The 19,608-nt window shown below is 42.1% G+C and overlaps 1 protein-coding gene across 2 annotated transcripts in view; it reads right to left on the bottom strand.

Moving 5' to 3' along the window:
* The window catches only part of LOC109920692 (MICOS complex subunit mic25a-like), a 419,169-nt gene that overhangs the window by 371,496 nt on the left and 28,065 nt on the right, over window positions 1-19,608 (bottom strand). For both annotated transcript variants that reach the window (XM_048606552.1, XM_048606553.1), the window contains exon 4: window positions 17,404-17,530. In XM_048606552.1, the coding sequence (XP_048462509.1) occupies window positions 17,404-17,530 (127 nt within the window). The remainder of the gene's footprint in view (window positions 1-17,403; window positions 17,531-19,608) is intronic.

Here is a 19,608-nt window from a genome sequence, read left to right as displayed (position 1 = left end):
ATTCCTGCTTTCTATCACTTTGTTGAAGATTGAGAGTAGACAGATGGGATGGTAATTAGCTGAGATGGATTTGTCCTGCTCTGTGTGTACAGGACATGCCTGGGCAATTTTCCATATTGCCAGGTAGATGCCAGCATGTTAGCTGTACAGGAAAATGCCTAGGGGTGCATCAAGTTCTGAAGCACATCTTCAGTACTAGTGCCATAATGTTGTCAGGGCCCATATCATTTGCAGTGTCCAGTATCTCTAGTCATATCTTGTGAATTAAATTTGCAGAAGACTGGCATCTGTGATGCTGGGGACCTTTGGGAGAGGCAGAGATGAATCATCCATTTAGTACCACTGGCTGAAGATTGTTGAAAATGCTTCAGCCTTATCTTTTAAGTCGATGAACTGGGCTCCCCCATCATTATTGATAGGTTCTACCTCCAGTGAGTCGTTTAATTATCAAAGACCATTCACAACTGATGTAGCAGGATCGCAGAGCTTAGCTCTGTTGCGGACTCACTTAGTTCTGTCTATCACTTGCTGCTTATGCTGTTGACACACAAGTCGTCCTGTGTTGTAGCCTCACCAGGTTGACACCTTGTTTTTAAATATGCCTTGCTCTGCTCCTGGCATGCCTGCCTGCAATCTTCAATGAACCAAGCTTGATTCCTGGCTTAAACAATTAAAAGCAGAAATGTTGGTGGTTCTCAGCAGGCCTGGCAGCATCTGTGGAGAGAAAAAAAGAAGGTTTTTCAAGTTCAGTAACCCTTCTTTGGTGATACCCTACCCCATCCCACCATCAACATAAATATCACTTTTTCCCCAGCTAATTTCACTTCAAACGAAGGGTCACTGGACTTGAAACATTAACACTGTCTTTCTTTCTACATATGCTGCCACACATGTTGAGTTTCTCAGCACTTTCTGTTTGTGTTTCACATTTCCATCATCCACAGTTTTCTTTGTTTTTATTTTAGTGTTCACTAAAGCTGAATGTTCCTCCCCCATCTCTATTCTATTCTTTTAATTCACAATAAGGATAATTAAGAGTCATTCACATTGATGTGGAATGCAAGTCACATGCAGACCAAGCCCTAAAGGACATTAGTGAATGAGCTGCATTTTAAACTCCAGATATTTAAAAAACTGAAGGCAATTTTTCAAATTGCTGTGGTATGATATGAACTCAGGTTCACTGGATTATTAATCTAGGTCTCCGTATTATTTGTTCTGTAACATGATACTGTCATTATATGGAAGATGCGTGATCTTGCACAGATATACAATGAGAACAAGATCAATGAGACCAATACGAACCAGAGGTCTTGAATTCAAAGTCAGGCTTGATCTTAGCCAGAAAACCGACAACATTATATTCCATGTCCCCCATGAGAGAGAGATTGAGGAGGATAATTAGCTGGGAATTCTATTGGTGAATACTATGCATATTCGTCAGGTGAGAACAAGACTGAACATTATCCAACTTAGACAAGTATTTTCCAACTGAGTGGACTCTAACTCAAGATACTGTGGCATTATACCTCAATGCAGTCTGACACCTTCACTATTGGAGGAGGAAAAATTATTGCTGGGGGAATGTGAGAAGTCGGGAGGGGGAGGGAAGAGAGAAATGGCTACAACAAACAGCCTCTCACTGCTCGTTTGTAAATGAAGTGAGCTGAGGTTGCAGCTCAATAAAGAAGTCAACGACACAAAGTAAGAAAGTTAAACTCCAATGTGTCCTGTATAATAGACTATTTCTAGGCTGCAGCTGTCTGTGAGGTAATTCAGATTCCTCACACACATCACCACAATGAATTTCCATTTAACGTTCAGCATGTGTTAGGGTGGAGATAAGACAGCAACATATGTTCTGCCAGTCAGCCATAGAATGCCACAGAGTGTAAAACATCACCTGCTTCTACAATCCATGTAAACCCTCAACACCATTTTCCCTCTTTTTCCCTGTAAACGGCCAGATACCAATCAGCAAGAGCTATGGAACCAGAAATAATAAAAAAAAATTACCAGAAGCCAGGATAAATAAATTAGAGCAAGCTAACCAACAAACAGAATAAATTGGTGTTTTGCCGCATCAGTATCTGTGCAACACATACCCCACGAGCAGAACTCACTAGTTTTAACAGGGATTGGATGTGGCCAAAGGGTTGCATAAAACTGCTTGAACAGGTCAGATATTTTCTTTTAAACTAAATTAGATTTTGAGTTTCCGTATTTTTATTTTGTATGCCTTATTCCACAACTGCTCTAAAAGGTCAGGATAAAGAATGACCGTCAGCGTACTTTCACTTATGAAAGAGGATTGGACGTGTTGCAAACAATCCATTTCTGATAAGATGTCTACATCTGGCACATCTTTGCCAGTGGCTCAAGGAGCTTATCCTCAAGATAGGTTCTGCCAAACGTAAACGCTCCAAGAGTCATTGAGGGTTTGGTGCTTTCAGTATTGGTGCCTATTGCCAAGCTGCTGAATAGTTCACACCAGCCCACAGGAAGTGTCTCCATTTTCCAATGTCATCAGTGAGTGCCTCCAACGACAGTTAATGTTTCTAAGAGAATTAAACAAAGTTATAAAGAAGTTTTATAAAATACTAGCCAAGCCTCGATGACATACTGTATCGCTTAGGTTAACATCTCAGGAAGGATATGAAGGATTCAGACAGAAAATGCAGAGAAGATTTCCAAGAATGGTTCCAAACATACAGGACTTCAGAAATGTGGATATATTAGAGAAACTGGGATTGTTACCCATTAAAGAGAAGGTTAAGGAGAGATTTGATAGAGGTGTTTAAAATCATAAGAGGTCTATAAAAAGAGTAGACAGGGAAACCGGTTTCCTTTGGCAAAAGAGTAAGAGAACTAGATAAAACAACTTAAAGATGAGGGCAAAAGAACCAATGCCACACAAGATTTTTTCATTTAAAAAAAATGGTTCGGATTCAGAAAGCAAAGCCTTAGAATGTGGTCAAGCCAAATTCAATCATGGCTTTCAGAACAAAATTGCATTAAGGCATAAAACTAAACATTTTGCAGAGTTGCAGGGAAAAGCTGGGTGAGTTTGACTAGCTAAATCGTTCTTGAAGAACACTAGTACAGATGAGACAGGCCGAATGGCCTCTTTCTGTACTGTAACTATTCTCTGCTTTTGCAGTGTCAGTTACATTAATTGTTCAACAGAAGTCAGCTATGTGAAGTATGGAATGATCACAGATTTACTGTAAGATTTGTACTGTAAGCAGGGTTTCAGCAAAATACAGTAGCAATTGGGAAGACAATTATCTTGGAAATCCATCACAAACTGAATGCCTTTGCCATCAATTCCATCCTTCCACCAACCACTGCCTCAGACTGCACCAGACTGTTCATAAATTTGGTGTCCTATTTACTGTCTCTTAAATAAGCTGTTCTGCTGCCAAAATTTTCATCCCTGTCTCATCCACAATGCTTTAATGGGTAGTCTCCCAAACTTCATCCACCACTTTCCAAATGCTTAAGCTGATTCAAAAATTGTACTCTCTATATCCTATTCCCATTAAGTTCCACTCACCTTTCACCTCATTTCTTGCTGATCAACAAATTCCCAGTTTTTCGATGCATCTAACTTGAAGCTCTTATCCTGCCTTTAAATCCCTTCATAGCTTTTTCTCTGCCTTTCTCCATGGCCACCTCAGCCCCTTTTCCACTCTGCTGAGCTATCCATTTAAGGATTTTGACCTCACTGGAAAATTCTCCTTACACTGCATAAGCAACTGCTTCCCCACCTACGTACGTGACACCACGCACGCCCTCCATCTCCTCCAAAACTTCCGATTCCCTGGCCCTCAACACCTCATCTTCACCATGGACTTCCAGTCCCTATATATTTGCAGTCCCCATGCAGATTGCCTAAAAGCCCTCCGCTTCTTCCTCTCCTGCAGGCCCGACCAGTCCCCCTCCACCAACACCCTTATCCTCCTAACCGAACTTGTCCTTACCCTTAACAACTTCTCCTTCAACTCCTCCCACTTCCTATAGACGAAAGGGGTGGCCATGGGTACCCGCATGGGCCCAAGCTGTGCCTGCCTCTTTGTAGGTTACGTGGAACAATCCCTCTTCCATAGCTACACTGGCCCTAAACCCCACCTCTTCCTCCGTTACATCGATGACTGTATCAGCGCCGCCTTGTGCTCCCACAAGGAGCTCGAACAGTTCATCCATTTTATTAACACCTTCCACCCCAACCTTCAGTTCACCTGGACCATCTCTGATACCTCTCTCTCCTTCCTGGACCCCTCTGTCTCCATCTCTGGTAACCACCTGGAAACTGATATCTGTTTCAAGCCTACCGACTCCTACAGTTACCTAGAATGCACCTCCTCTCATCCACCTTCCTGCAAGAATGCTATCCCCCTATTCCCAATTCCCTCACCTCTGCAGCATCTGCCCCCAAGATGAGGCGTTCCACTCCCGGACATCCCAGATCTCGTTTTTCAAGAACCGTAATTTCCCCTCCACAGTGGTCGAAAGCGCCCTCGACTGCATCTCGTGTTTCCCGCACCTCAGCCTTTACACCCCCTCCCCGCAATAACAACAAAGACAGAATTCCCCTTGTCCTCACGTATCACCCCATCAACCTCTGGATTCAACGCATCATTCTCCGCCACTGCAGCCACCTGCAATCTGACCCCCGCCCCTCCCCCCAAACCCACCAAGGATATATTTCCCTCCCCACCGTTATCTGCATTCCGGAGAGACCACTCTCTCCACGACTCCCTCTTCCGCTCCACAATCCCCACTAGCCCCACAACCCCCGGCACCTTTCCCTGCAACCGCAGGAGGTGCTACATCTGCCCCTACACCTCCCCTCTCACCTCCATCCCAGGCCCCAAGAAAACTTTCCACATTAAACAGATGTTCACCTGCACAGCCGCTAATGTGGTATATTGTATCCACTGTTCCCGATGTGGCCTCCTCTACATCGGGGAAACCCAGCGGAGGCTTGGAGACCACTTTGTGGAGCACGTACGCTCGGTTCGTGACAAACGACAACACCTCCCAGTCGCAAACCACTTCAACTCCCCCTCCCACTCTCTGGACGACATGTCCATCCTGGGCCTCCTCCAGTGCCACAACGATGTCACCCGAAGGCTGGAGGAACAGCACCTCCTATTCCGCTTGGGAACCCTGCAGCCCAATGGTCTTAATGTAGACTTTACAAGCTTCAAAATCTCCCCACCCCCGACCTCGTCCCAAGACCAGCCCGTTTCATCCCCGCCTCCTTGACCTGTCCACCTTTTCTCCCATCTACCCGCCCCTCCTTCCTCACTGACCAACCTCCATCCCAACTCCCTACCTACACTCACCTCTACTGGCTTCATCCTCGCCTCCTTGACCTGTCCGTCTTCTCTCCACCTGTCGGCTCCACTATCCACCTTCTATCTTTGCCTCTCCCCATCTCTATTTATTTCAGAGCCCCCTTCCCCTCCCCCATTTCTGAAGAAGGGTCCAGACCCAAAACGTCAGCTTTTCTGCTCCTCTGATGCTGCCTGGCCTGCTCTGTTCATCCAGCTCCACACCTTGTTATCTCAGACTCCAGCATCAGCAGTTCCTACCTCTGTTTTTGACAAAATTGGTTCCAAAACTTTCTAACCCCCCTCCTCTGACACCCTGATTAAATCCCGTTTTTTTTTTACAAAGCTTTCAATCTCTCTTCAAATCTTAGTTTTGCACAGCATCCACTTTCTTTTTCAAGCATTTGTGATATTTTTCTTCTCTGAAACTGTCATTCAAGTAAACAAAGATGCTGATTGTAGTGGCAACACTAGTGGCCTAGAAATTGCATGCCCTTGAACTATGAAAAACTTCCAGTAGTACATCACATGTTTACAGGCAGCACAGTGGCTCAGCGGTTAGTACTGCTGCCTCACGGCACCAGGGATCCGGGTTCAAATCCACCCTCGTGTAACTGTCTGTAGAATTTGCACATTCTGTCTGTGTCTGTATGGCTTTCATCCGAGTGCTCTGGTTTCCTCCCACAGTCCAAAGATGTGCAGGCTTGGTGTATTGGCCATGGGAAATGCAGGGCTACAGGGATAGGGTAGGAGGCGACTCTGGGTGGGATGCTCTTTGAACGGTCAGTGTGAATTCAATGGGCTGAATGGCCTGCTTCCACAATGTAAGGTGTCTTTTCTATGTTTTCTCAAATAGATTATGATACTGGTAGCAATGCTATAAATAATCCAAATTGAGGCATCAAAAGAAGCATAGTATTGCACAATATTAAAAAGTGCACTGGTTTAAATGACATAACCTATTTGTTTAGTTCATGAAAGCAAGGGATTCTCGCAGCACAGATCAATTAATCCTCCTTGTCCTTACGGTTTTAACTGCAGGTATGTGAATCAATTGGGCTTGGAATTACTGGAGCTTGCAAGTTCACCTGAGTACTGGGGCAACACAGGCAGAACACCAAAGATGGATATACACCAAGCCCAACTGGCTTATGCAGATAACCCATTTGAATTAAGCTGTTGATTAAACTCCACTATGTACAGTGATATCAATACGGCTTAGATGAACTCGACAAGGAAACAGAGGACAAATGGTGACAAATCAGCAACTGATAACATTAAAGAGGTGCCTTCAGTAACAGCATAAACATATTTTTGTAACTGGGCAGAATTCAAGGCAGCAAGATTCCCTTCATCATATTAATACCAAGAAGCTGGACATTCTCCCTTCAGGTTAGATTCTATCAATTGTTTAATTTGTCTTTGGTCTCTTGTCACAGCACAGCTTGAACACAGCACAGATTTGGAAGGAACCTTCAAACAGCTCATCTGTTATGGCAACCTCTGCAAGACATGCCAGATCATCAACATGGATACCACCATCTCACGCGGGAACACCGCCACCACGTACACGGCAGATATTCATGTGACTCGACTAATGCTTTCTACCATATATGCTGCAGTGTTCTGTAAAATCTTCCTTACTGTCCTGTTTTGACACCATCACCTTGATAACTTGTTATGATCTGTCTACTTTAATTAGTTTGTACAGTTTTGGATTACTTGTTACTTTGGTTTGACCCTCCGCATGTGATTCTTATACCTATCATGTTATTCCAATCATTTAGTTGGTTTCCAGCACCACTTTATTTTTAATTTTTTGTAATTATCTCTCTGCCTCAATTATACCGATCATAGGTCATCCCTTCGCTTGTTATTCAGCTGGTAACACTTAAAGAGTGTCAGATGCTGTGAATAATCACCTGCAGAGATCTATTATTCAACCCGTCAACACTCCACTCACACAATATGTATGATCTTTTGATCTCTCTGATTATAAAGTTTGTGCCTGGGTTCTCTATCCTCTTCACCTGAGAAGTGCCTCGAAAGTTTGTGATTTCAAATAAACCTATTGGGCTATAACCTGATGTCGTGCGACTTTTGACCTTGTCCACCCCAGTCCAACACCAGCACCTCCACATCATGAAAATCCCATGAAGACAGTTTTCTTTCAGTTAACTGATTTCAGATGAGACATCATCAGCTAGGCTCCCTGCTTTTGATTACTATCCAGGGGCAAGTCCTGCTGCATAGTTTTGGTATGTGGATTTCATATGAAGAAACCTAGCTTGGCCGTGCCAGCTTCCATAGGCAAACAGGTTGCAAACACGAGAAGAACAAATTAAGGCAAGGGATGGTCGGCAGCCACTGTAACATAATCAACATCAACTTTACCGAAGGGTGACGAATGGAAAAAACACTTAAATGCAGAGTCTGACCAGCAAAACCTTTGTAGTGTGAAATCCAGATAAAAACAACAGAGCGTAGTCCACATGTACAATTTTCAAAATAATCAGGCTATAAATTGCATGCAATGAGCAATATTTAATTAAATAGTTAATATATAAAAAAAAACACATTTATCTGCTGACCAAAGACAATCATATATTGACTTAACCTTTCCTAAGTAATGGCTTCCCCTCCAACGGACCTTGAAAAAAACCCAACAGCAATGTATAGTTAGGTTCAACTATTCATTGTTGCTACACTGTGAAATAAACAGAGTGAGAAGAGGACTAATGAAGCCAAACAGCAAACAACAAGCTATAGCTTTCAGTTTGTAGGTGACTGCCCCAATCAACGAGACTCATCAATTTTTATAGATGCATCATAGAAAGCATTCTATCCAGATGCATCAGGGCTTGGTATGGCAACTGCTCTCTCAAGACCATAAGAAACTTCACAGAGTTGTTAACACAGCCCAGTCCAACACGCAAGCCAACCTTCTAGCCCCGATGGCTCAGTGGTTAGCACTGCTGCATCACAGGGCCAGGAACCCAGGTTTGATTCCACCCTTGGGCAACTGTCTGTGTAGAGTTTGCACGCTCTGCCCATGTCTGCGTGTGTTTCCTCCAGGTGCTCCAGTTTCCTCCCACAGTCCAAAGATGTGCAGGCTAGGTGGATTGGTCATGCTAAATTACCTGTAGTGTTCAGGGATGTGTAGATTAGGTGGATTATAGGGGAATGGGTCTGGGTAGGATGCTCCAAGGGTCGGTGTGGACTTGTTGGGCTGAAGGGCCTGTTTCCACACTGTAGGGTTTCTATAATCTATGATCTACACTTTTTGCTGCCTTGGGAAGGCAGCCAACATAAGCAAAGACCCCTCCCATCCTGGTTATAACCTCTTCCATCAGGCAGAAGATAGAAAAGCTTAAACACTCGTACCAACAGATTCAAGAGCAGCTTCTTCTCTGATGTTACTAAACTTCTGAATGGACTTCTCAAATTTTAAATTTAAATGCGATCTTGCACTGTATGCACCTTCTGTGCAGCCATATCACTGTGTTCCTCGCTCTGTTCTATTACCCTAATGCACTTTATATGGTATGATCTGCTGTACTGCAGGCAAAACAATACTCTTCACTGTACCTAAGTACATGTGATAATGATAAATCAAATCAAATCAAAAAATATGAAGAAGGAACATAGTTACAACTTGTATGGCTGAGTTAAGGGAACACATTTTACAAAGCTTTATCTTGTAATACTTCAGTTTTAATCACATTAAATTTAGATTGCTTTTGCTTCAAAAATTATACTCTGAAGTCCAGCCCTGATTATTAAAAATATAAGCATCAGTCTACCTGTGAACCACATTACTGTTCAATGAACAATAACTCACACAACTGCAAAGGATCTCACAAAAAGGAGAAAAAAGGTCAATTGACAACATATGCAAGCAAGGTTAGAGTCTCAAAATAAAGTTCACAGGCTTTCCATACATATAGCAGGGTTACCAGCTGCTCAATTTTCTCAAACGTATTTGGTATCAGTATACTGTAAGGAACAAAAAAGACACCCCTTCAGGCAAAACAGATGATTGGGTCATCACATTGCTGTTTGTGAGAGTTGCTGCATGTAAATTGGCTGCTATGTTTCCGACATTACAGCAGCAATTCCACATTGAAAGTACTTCATTGCATGCAAAAGAACATTTTGATATCATGAGACCATGAATGGCATACATAAATAACAACATAAATAAAATCCTCAAAAACAGTAAGGACTGCAGATGCTGGAAGCTAGAGTCAACAAATGTGGAGCTGGAAAAGCACAGCAGGTCAGACAGCATCCGAGGTGCAGCAAAGTCAACATTTTGAGCTGAAATCATTTACCAACTCAAATCTCTCTCACCTTTATTGCTAACCTGTAACTACCAGCACTTCATTACATTGCCAGACTGCAAGATTAGAATAAAGATGTATTCTGCTAGATGCCTTTTGACAGTTAAAATAGGTAGATCACGTTATAAAAATTTCAACTGCATGAAATAATTTCTGAAATTCCATCAGAAGACAAGAGTTTCAACCAGAAAACCTTACAGCACAGGAGGCAGTTATTGAGCAGACTGTGTTCGACACAATGTACATTTTAAAAAATCGCATTTATACGGCTCCTCATCACATCCTTTAACACAGGATGGATTAAATTTTTAGAATACAATTTTCGCATTATGTAAGGAAACAACGCATCCATTTGCAATCTTACCTTCCACACACAAGATGAATCATCAAGCTATCAATTTATTTTAACTTTATTGGTTGGAAAAGAGAGAAGATCAAAAGAACGGTCTGTTATTTGTGCCAAGGGATCATTCAGAACTATCTGAATGACTAGAACAGGCAGTCAGGAACTCGATTTAACAACTCATCCAATCGATGGCATCTCAGAAAGTGCAGCACTCATTCAGTGCAATGTCTGTCTAGATTAAGCAATTAAATCCTGGAGTTGCACACAAATCTAATCCGAGAGGAGAGTAGTTCCAATTAACCAAGGTGCCACACATATAAAGCTCAATTCTGATTGCTGGTACAATAGTTATCAGTATTCCTTTGATATGACTTCTAACCCACCCTTCTTATATTTCCATTCCCCATTTTCCATTTCATGCCATAATCTATACAACTATGGGAAGGCAGAGCAACACTTCAAGGTCACTAAATGGATCAGGATATCAGCTTAGCTCACAAGTCCATCATGCAAAACTTCAAAGTTGAAAAAGTAAGAGAGAGAAGATGAGGTGAATCAGGAAACAGTGACAGACAGGAGAACAATTAAAAAAAAATCTGGGAACTCTCTTAGGGTATTGCTACATTCTTGTGAGACCCTGATAATTTTTTATGAGAAACAACTTACTACAATATTTCTTATCCCTCCGCCTATTGCACTAGGTGAGTTGAATCTTTTCAAATTTGAACATTTCTGGGAGTTGGGATCAAGGTCGGATCATGACCCAATTCACAGCAGCAGCACACTGCCTGCTTTCATTCTACAATGTTAAGCGGCAGAATCTGGGAGCACCACACGAATAGGGATGGCAAGAAGTCTGGCAGACAATAGAGCGAGTCAGTGTGCAAGACTTCAAGTCTGATCAACAGACCTGCTTCATCGTGGACAGTCAGAGAGCAAGCTGCTGGTGTGTATGGGACACAAGAAAGGCCCAAGCCTGGATATTTGCCAGATCTTATTGCATTTGAACATGGACTGCTTCAGTATCTGAGCAGTCATCCCCACTTCTGGAGGGAAAATCATTGATGAAGCAGCTAAAGATGGTTGGGCTTAGGTGCTACCCTGAGGAACCCCTGCAGAGAAATTACTGAGTGAGATGACTGACCTCCAACAGCCACGACCATCTTTTTCTTTGGGTCAGATGTGACTCCAACCAGCAGACAGTTTGATTCCCATTGATACCAGTTCGCTAGGGCTCCTTGATGTCTCACTCAGTCAAATGCAGCCTTGATGTCAAGGGCTGTCACTCTCACCTCACATCTGGGATCCAGCTCTTTTGTCCATGTTTGAACCAAGGCTGTAATGAGGTCAGGAGTTGAGTGGCCCTGGCGGAACCCAAACTGGGCGTCACTGAGCAGGTTATTGCTCTGCACGTGCTGCTTAATAGCACTGTTGATGACACCTTCCATCACTTTACTGATGATCGAGAGTAGAATGAAAGGGCTGTGATAGACCGGGTGGATTTGTCATATTTTGTGTACAGGACATATCTAGGCAGTATTCCATGCTGTCGGGTAAATGTCAGGTGTTGTAACAATAAGGGAAGAGCTCAACTAGGGAAGCGGCAAGTTCCAGGACACAAGTCTTCAATACTATTGCTGGAATGTTGTCAGGGTCCATTGCTTTTGCAACATCCAGTGCCTCCACCATCTCTTGATATCATGTGGAGTGAGTTGAATTGGCTGAAGACAGGCATCTGTGAAGGTGGGGACAGATCATCCACTGGGCACGTCTGGCAGAAGATTCCTGTGAAGGCTTCAGTCTTATCTTTTGCACTGTTTTGTCGGGTTCCCTCATTACTGAGGATAGGGATATCTGTGGAGCCTCCTCCTCCAGTGAGTAGTTTAATTGCTCACCACCATTCATGACTGGATGTGGCTGGACTAGAGGGCTTAGATCTGACCTGTTGGTTGTGGCATTGCTTAGTTCTGCCTCCAACTTGCTACCTGTGCTGTTTGATATGCAAGCAGTCCTGTTTGGTAGCTTCAACAAAGCTTCTGCAAAGCAAACTTCCCACTTGTGGCTAACTTCTATTGCAGCACCTCCCTCAATATCAACAGACATGTCATCAATTCGCCATTTAACTGTATTATCAGAGAGTGGAATTTTGTCGAGGTACTTAGCCTCTGCAGCGCAATCTGATATCCTTACATATTCCATCAGATGTTGATTCTGCTTGATATTTTGTTTTCTCAATCTTTTGAAGTGCTGAATATGCTGGTTTGGAAGAGATGATGTTTCAACTGTAAATGGCATCTTATATGGTACCATCACAGTGTTTGCCTACTTCTTTCTGCAGGTGAGATAAGCAGCAAGTAGTACTTCCTGTCCATGAAAATCCAAAGGACAGATGGCTCTCATTGTACTTTCTCTGAACAGCTCGTGCTCTTTTTTCCTTTAGGTTCAGATATTTCATCGACTGAATTAGCAGAGGAATCCCTCTTTTGCCACGAAATTTATCCATTTGCACCTAGAATCGGAGACCTAGCTAAGTAGTACAAGGGAAAAAAAATTCCAAAAATATTCATTTTAAATTCCATTCAAGTGTGAACATGTGTCCAGGCGGACTGGCAGGCCAGTTCAACAACTATTTCAAATGCTTTACTACGAATGTACAATCTCTTCCCATAACAAATATCTGGTTCTGCACATGTGTGGACAACAAATCTGAACACATGCCTTATATCGGAAACCACTACTCCTGAGAATTTCAAAGAACAGTACAGCACAGTGTAGGAACAGGCCTTTTGGCCCACCCAGACTGTACCAATACATGACACCTTACTAAACTAAAAACCTTTTGCCTCTATGAGGTCTGTATCCCTCTATTCCCTGCCTATTCATATATCTGTCAAGACGCCTCTTAAACATTGTTATTGTACCTGCTTTGACCACTTCCTCCGGCAGCACATTCCAGGCACTTAATTACCACCTTGTGTAAAAACTCGCCCCTCACATCTTCTTTAAACTTTCCCCCTTTTAGCTTAAATCCACATCTCCTAGTAATTAACATTTCTACCTGGAAAAAAGACTCGGACTATCCTTTCTATGCATATTTCTCATAATGTTGTAAACTTCTATCAGGTAAACTTTTCTCAATCCCTGCCATTCAAGTGAAAACAAACCAAGTTTGTCCAATCTCTCCTCATCACTAATACCCTTCAAACCAGGCAACATCCTGGTAAACCTTTTCTGTACCCTCTCCAAAGCTGCCACATCCTTCTGTCGGTGCAGCGATCAGAACTGTATGCAATATTCCAAATGCGGCCTAACTAAAGTTCTACACAGCTGCAACATGACTTGACAATTTTATACTCTATGCCCCAAAAGATGAAGGCAAGAATGTTATACGTCTTCTTGACCACCTTAACCACTTGTGTTGCCACTTTCAGGGAACTGTGGACCAGTACACCTAGATCTCTCTGTAAGTTAATACTTCTAAGGTTTCTGCCATTTTCTGTATACTTCCCTCCTGCATTAGACCTTCCAAACATTGCATTTGTCCAGGGTCCTGTGCCTGGGCTTGTCCTCTTTGTCCGCTTTTAGCTTTTCTTTTCCCTTCTCCCCCTTCTTCTTTCTCAAAACTAACCTGATGAAGAGAGCTCTTCAGTTGGAAGGCAGCTTCAGTGGGTCCTAGAGTGGTAGCAGCATGGCTACAGAGTTGGCCGGCATGTGAAGCCTGGAGCAGGCCTCTCATTTCCTCGTGGAATGGGCCCCTGGCAGTGACATGGCATGGGCTAGGAAGCCTGGAGTGGGACTCTGGCAGCAGCATGGCATGAGCTGGAAAGCCCAGAGCGGGACTGCAGCAGCGGAGACGGAAAAGTTGGGCTCTCTTTAAGTTAGCTTTCTTTATTTTTTATTTTATTCTAAGTTAATGTGAATTGTGCCTATGCATGGCAACGGTACACATTTTTCACTGCATTTTATATTGAATACGTGTGACAATAAATGATACAAATTTGTCCGGATTAAATCTACGTGCCATTTTTCCACCCAAATTTCCAGTGTATCTATATCCCGCTGTATCCTCTGGCAACCCTCCTCACTATCCCCAACTCCCACAATCTTGGTGTCGTCTGCAAACTTACATTTTCCTCAAAATGATTTATATATATATATATATAGGAACACCATCGGTAATAGATCTCCAGCCAGAAATAGCACCCTTCGATCGCTGCTCTGTCTTTTGTCACCAAGCCAGTTCTGAATCCATCGTACCAGCTCACTGCAGATCCCATGTGACTTCACTTTCTGTAACAACTTGCCATGAGAAACCTTGTCAAAGGCATTGCTAAAGTCTCTGTAGCCAACATCAACCACCATACCCTCATTAATCATTTTTGTCACTTCCTTGAAAAACTCAATTAAGTTTGAGAGATTCGATCTCCCCCACTCAAAGCCATGCTATCTATCACTAATAAGTCTATATTTTTCCAAAGGTGTGAAAATTCTGTCCCCAAGAATCTTCTCCAATAATTTCCCTACCAATGACATAATTACAGGCTTATTGGCCTGTAATTATCCCTGCGGCCCTTCTTAAAGGAACAATATTGGCTATTCCAGTCCTCTGGGACCTCTCCTATGACTAAAGAGGATACAAAGATTTCGTACAAGGCTCCAGCAATTTCCTCCCTCACCTTCCTCGGTACTCTGGGATAGATTCCATCAGGTCCTGGGACCTGTCTGCCTTAATGTTTTTCAAAACACCCAATACCACCTCCTTTTTGCCATCAACATGGCCTGGAGTATCAACACACCTTTCTCTGTATTCACCATCCACCATGTTCTTCTCCTTTGTGACTACCAATGCAAAGTATTCATTAAGGATCTCACCTACATCCTCCAGCTCCACATATAAATTCTCTCCTTTGTCCTTGAGTGGAGCTACTTTTTCCCTAGCTACCCTCTTGCTCCTTATGTACACGGTATACATCAGTTGAAAACTGCCTTTCCTGATGTTCGTGGCAATGGGTTTGGAAGGTGCCATAAAAGAAGCCTTTTTCTGAATGAACAACTGAACGCTATTCTCTTGACACACTCAGGGAAGCCTGCCATAGTACATTTGCATTGCTTTGCTTGACCCAGACACACCAGTATCTGCGACTGTAATGTACACATGTTAATATCAGGTGCTGTAATAAAAGTTCATTCAATTCTTCAGTACTATGTGACCCATGTCTCATCACAATGTGTTATGGGCAAGACCAAACCCCCTTTAAATAAGATAGAAGTTATGGTCTAAGCTGACTCATTGATATATTTGAAGGCAAATGTAAAGTGCCGTGTTCCAGATATAATTTGATTGGTCACGCTACTCGGCTTTAAGCAAAACACACTTTATTCTTAAACTCAGTTAAAATTCAAATAAAAGAAAGAAGAATCAGTACAACTTTAACTCTACTGGAAAACTTAACAGAATCATAGACTATTTAACTACTAAACAGTAAATGTTACAACATAGTAACATCCCATAAACACAGGCTTGGCAAAGGCAAATTCACTAAAATAGATCGTCTCACATGCGAAGTTTCTCCAGTCCACGAGAAAAGTGCACCAAGAGAAAATTCTGGCAGAGAGAGAAAACTCCAGCTTTTTGCTATGGCTGAGAGAGACAAAACAGCTTACAATGTCAACTCCAAACGCCAACAACTGAGAGTTAAACTAAAACCCTAGTTCTGTGGGAGCCTTACTCCACCCATTTGTGCTGCTTCTATTGTTCTAACATAAAAAATCCTTGGGCCTCACAAGCTGTTTACTTTATTGGATTGGAAGAAACTCGGCACCTTTGTCTCAAAACCTCTCTTCAAAAAAAAACCAGAACAAAATACACAACTTAAAGCCATAGTATCATCACAAACGTGATATTGGAAGATCATCAGTATATCATGTCACAGCACATCAGTATTATGGGCAAACATGTATGTAAAATTCAGTACATATGTGCAGAATGCAAGGATTGTAAAGCATAGAAAATGCAAGATAATAGGGCTCTTGTGGTGGACAGGCAATGTCCCTAGCTCTAAGCCAAGAGACATGAATTCAAGTCCTGCCTGCTCCAGAGGCGTGAAATATCACCATAGGACAGGTTAACTCGGAAATATCTAGACAACGCAAGGTTTATTTTATATTAATTTTTTAACCACCTGCAGACCAGCCAGTCTTTGTGATCAACTTACCATGACTTGTATTGAAGCTCTGATGTCCTTTGTGATTTTGACTTCAATAAGGGTTGAGTCACAAGGGAATAGTGTGATCAAAAACATTAAATACATAATTGTCTGTGTACAGAATTTCACAAACAAGGCATTTTGTTTTGTAACACAAATATAATCGCAAAGGCAAGAATACTGAATTTCCATACTTATCAGTACGGACAAACATTTAAGTTTTGCTTCCATCTTTGCTGAATTCAACAAGGAACCAACAGACAACGTTAAGCGGAGGAATAACTGGGTAAGAGTTCCAATTATAAGCAACCAAGGCACAACAATGTGACCTAAAACAGAACAATGCTGTTAAGAGTTGAGAAGAAACTCATTGTTGAAATCTTAATTGGCTCTGATTACCTGGGGCATCAGTATCAGGTTTCCAATAACTGCAGTTTTCAAGCCATCTAGAAATTGAAAACATTGCACCACCATTTGACCAATACAACAGTTCCTACAGACCCTAACTAACACACAGATTTTTGATGAAGGGAACAAGAAAGTACAGACTCTCACTGAGGTACAAATATAGTAGCCCCGTCATTCCTCACTCAAGCAGGCACTGTTCATGTGTAAGCCAATATTATGACTGTAGGAACGGTATTAAACCAAATAAAAGATGATTGCAAGCATGCCTCCTTTTACCTGACATCCATAGACAGACTTTCCAGCCCAGGTCAATGGACATCAATGAGAGTAATGATCCAGTTAATTTCATAACGCCTTGTATATTGAGGCCATTCACAATGCCCCATTTGCTACCCTTGACAGATTAAAGTAACTTAGTCCAGGCTGGGAAACAGACAGTCCATCATTTTTCTAATAAAACAGTGCACAAGCCAGTGAGTCCTTGGGTGCTGGTACTCACCTCTCATCAACATTTCATCAATAACCTGTCAACTGAGAGGTGTACAGAGCAGCACAGGATGACTGAATTTCCAAATTGTGCAGCCAGTGGTAAGATATCTGACAAATGCTTCAGCACTCTTTGCTAAGGTGTCATGTCTGAGCACCACTGTACAGTCTTAGGACGTGTAAAAGAGAAAACTAGCACTGAAAAACTCGAAAAGCATGACTGATACTATTAACCATGTCCTTTGATTTGTAAATTTCCCTCATAGTTGACTTACAAGCTGTTTAATGTTCTTCTGCTCCTCAGTTGAGATTACTTGCTCTTTGAGGTCAGCAATGGCAACCACTTGTTCTTGTGGAGCAAGCTTGGGCATCTCTTCTTTTACCAGTGCCTCTTTTTCATACCTGCAGCAATGAGAGGGAGTTCAAAATAGTGAACTGCATTTCCCCATTGGCTTTGTTTGCTTCAAATCCCTTCTCCCTCCCAGTTCTTAAAGCCAAAAATATTGTTTACCATCATCTTACAGTGCAACCAGAAAGCAGAGGATACTTGAATTAGGCAAGCTAACAACAGATACTACTGACTTAAAACTGAAAGTGCTGGAGAAACAGAGCAGGTATGGCAGAATCTGTAGATAGAGAAAGAGTTAATAACAGAGTCCAATAAGACTTTTTCTCAGAATTGCTGTAGAAGCAAGCTGTGCAGGGCTAGGGTGACTATGAGGGACTATAGTGGGTAGATCGCTCGAGGACACAAGGCCAATTTCAGTCCCAGAAGCAATTTCTTAATGTTTGGCATTGGGATCATGGTCCAGAGGAAGATAGGAGTAAGTGTTTAAGAGTTGGTGTTCAGACTCTGCAAAGGTAGAAGTCGGCATCCCAGACACAACTGCACCACCCTTATCAGCAGGATCTTTCCTTTCTTTTGGATGAATCTTTCTTTTATCCATTGCTTCCAATGTGGAGTTCAATCAGGTAGCTCAATTTGGAATTGATTAAACATCTAGTTTATCAGTAACTCTCTCAATGGTTCAGTTCATGACTACACTACACAGCATCAGTCCTGTAGGCCAGAAGAATTCTAAGTTTGCTTTTAGTCTGTTAAGTTGGCAAACCCAGTCAAATAACCTGCTGACACTCGGAAATCAAGCTCATACATAAAAGATAGCTGTTACTTCACAAAGATACCATAGATAGAAAGTGGCAATTTATTCATAATACAGCATTTTGTCTGGACAGGTGTTAAAGTGAATACAAGCATTAAATGTTAATTCAAACTAAATGTACTCCAACTCCAGGATTTTCACTGATCTACCACTGGTGGCCATGCCTTCAGCTGTCTAGGTCTTAAGCTCTGGAATTCCATCCACAAAATCTTTCCATTTCTCTTGTCTTTCAGGTATTACCTATCTTATATAACATAGTTCACAACTGCCTGAGCAGGAAAAAGCTTGGGGATTTGATCAAGATCCATGACAAGTACAGGAACGTTGCCAAAGTGAACAGGGGCTGTAGCAAAGACAAAAAAAGCTAAGCTTTCGGTTACCTGTCCTGGTATCTCCCAACGTCAAATTTTCCCTGATCATTCTCCAGTATTAGAACTTGTGAAGTTCTTCTACATCACAGGCTCAATTTTAATGCAAGGTGCTCTTGTTAATAACTGGAAAGGTATTTCCAATATTATTAACCAAGTTCTCTGTCCTATTATTTCCATAGTGTATCTGCCTGATTTTCCTCATTAGTCATGTCTTTAGGAGAGACAATGAAAACCAAAAACGCTCAATCAGTTCAAAGTAAGCCTGTTTGGGAGGTCAATGCTGCAATTCATAACATTAATAAGCCTACTTACCAAAAGATAGTTACTTCTATTTCATAAAAATAAAAAGCAAATGCACTGCATGCTGGAAATCCGAAAAAAAATGGAAGGCGCTGGCAACATTCAGCAGGTGAGGCAGTATTTGCGAAGGGCTAAAAATTTAATATTTCTGATTAAACGTCATTGACCCAAAACATTAACACTAGTGCTTAGCTTGGTCTGCTGACAGTTTACTGAATTTTTGTTCTTAATGCCTATAAACCTGTAGTATAGTATAACTCTGTTTCTCCAGCACTTTCAAGTATACACAAAATTAAGCCAAATAAAAATATTGTTAATCTTTAAACTAATTTATTTGATGTTGGATCCCACTGAAACCATCTGGGATCCCTTCAGTAGATTCACACCACCAATTCTTCTAGCTGTTATTAGTTTAAGCTAACAACGCTGTTTGGTGAAGGATGTCCATACAATGTTATAGACAGGACATATGCTCAATCTCTGAACAGCAAATAGGGTTTATTCCAGAGATAGTAGGAACTGCAGATGCTGGAGAATCCGAGACAACAAGGTGCAGGGCTGGATGAACACAGCAGGCCAAGCAGCATCATAGGAGCAGAAAGGCTGACGTTTCGGGCCTAGACCCTTCATCAGAAAAGGGTCTAGG

The sequence above is a fragment of the Rhincodon typus genome, chromosome 16, assembly GCF_021869965.1.
Source record: "Rhincodon typus isolate 14 chromosome 16, sRhiTyp1.1, whole genome shotgun sequence".
Taxonomy (NCBI): domain Eukaryota; kingdom Metazoa; phylum Chordata; class Chondrichthyes; order Orectolobiformes; family Rhincodontidae; genus Rhincodon; species Rhincodon typus.
This window is presented reverse-complemented; position numbering and strand designations above follow the sequence as displayed.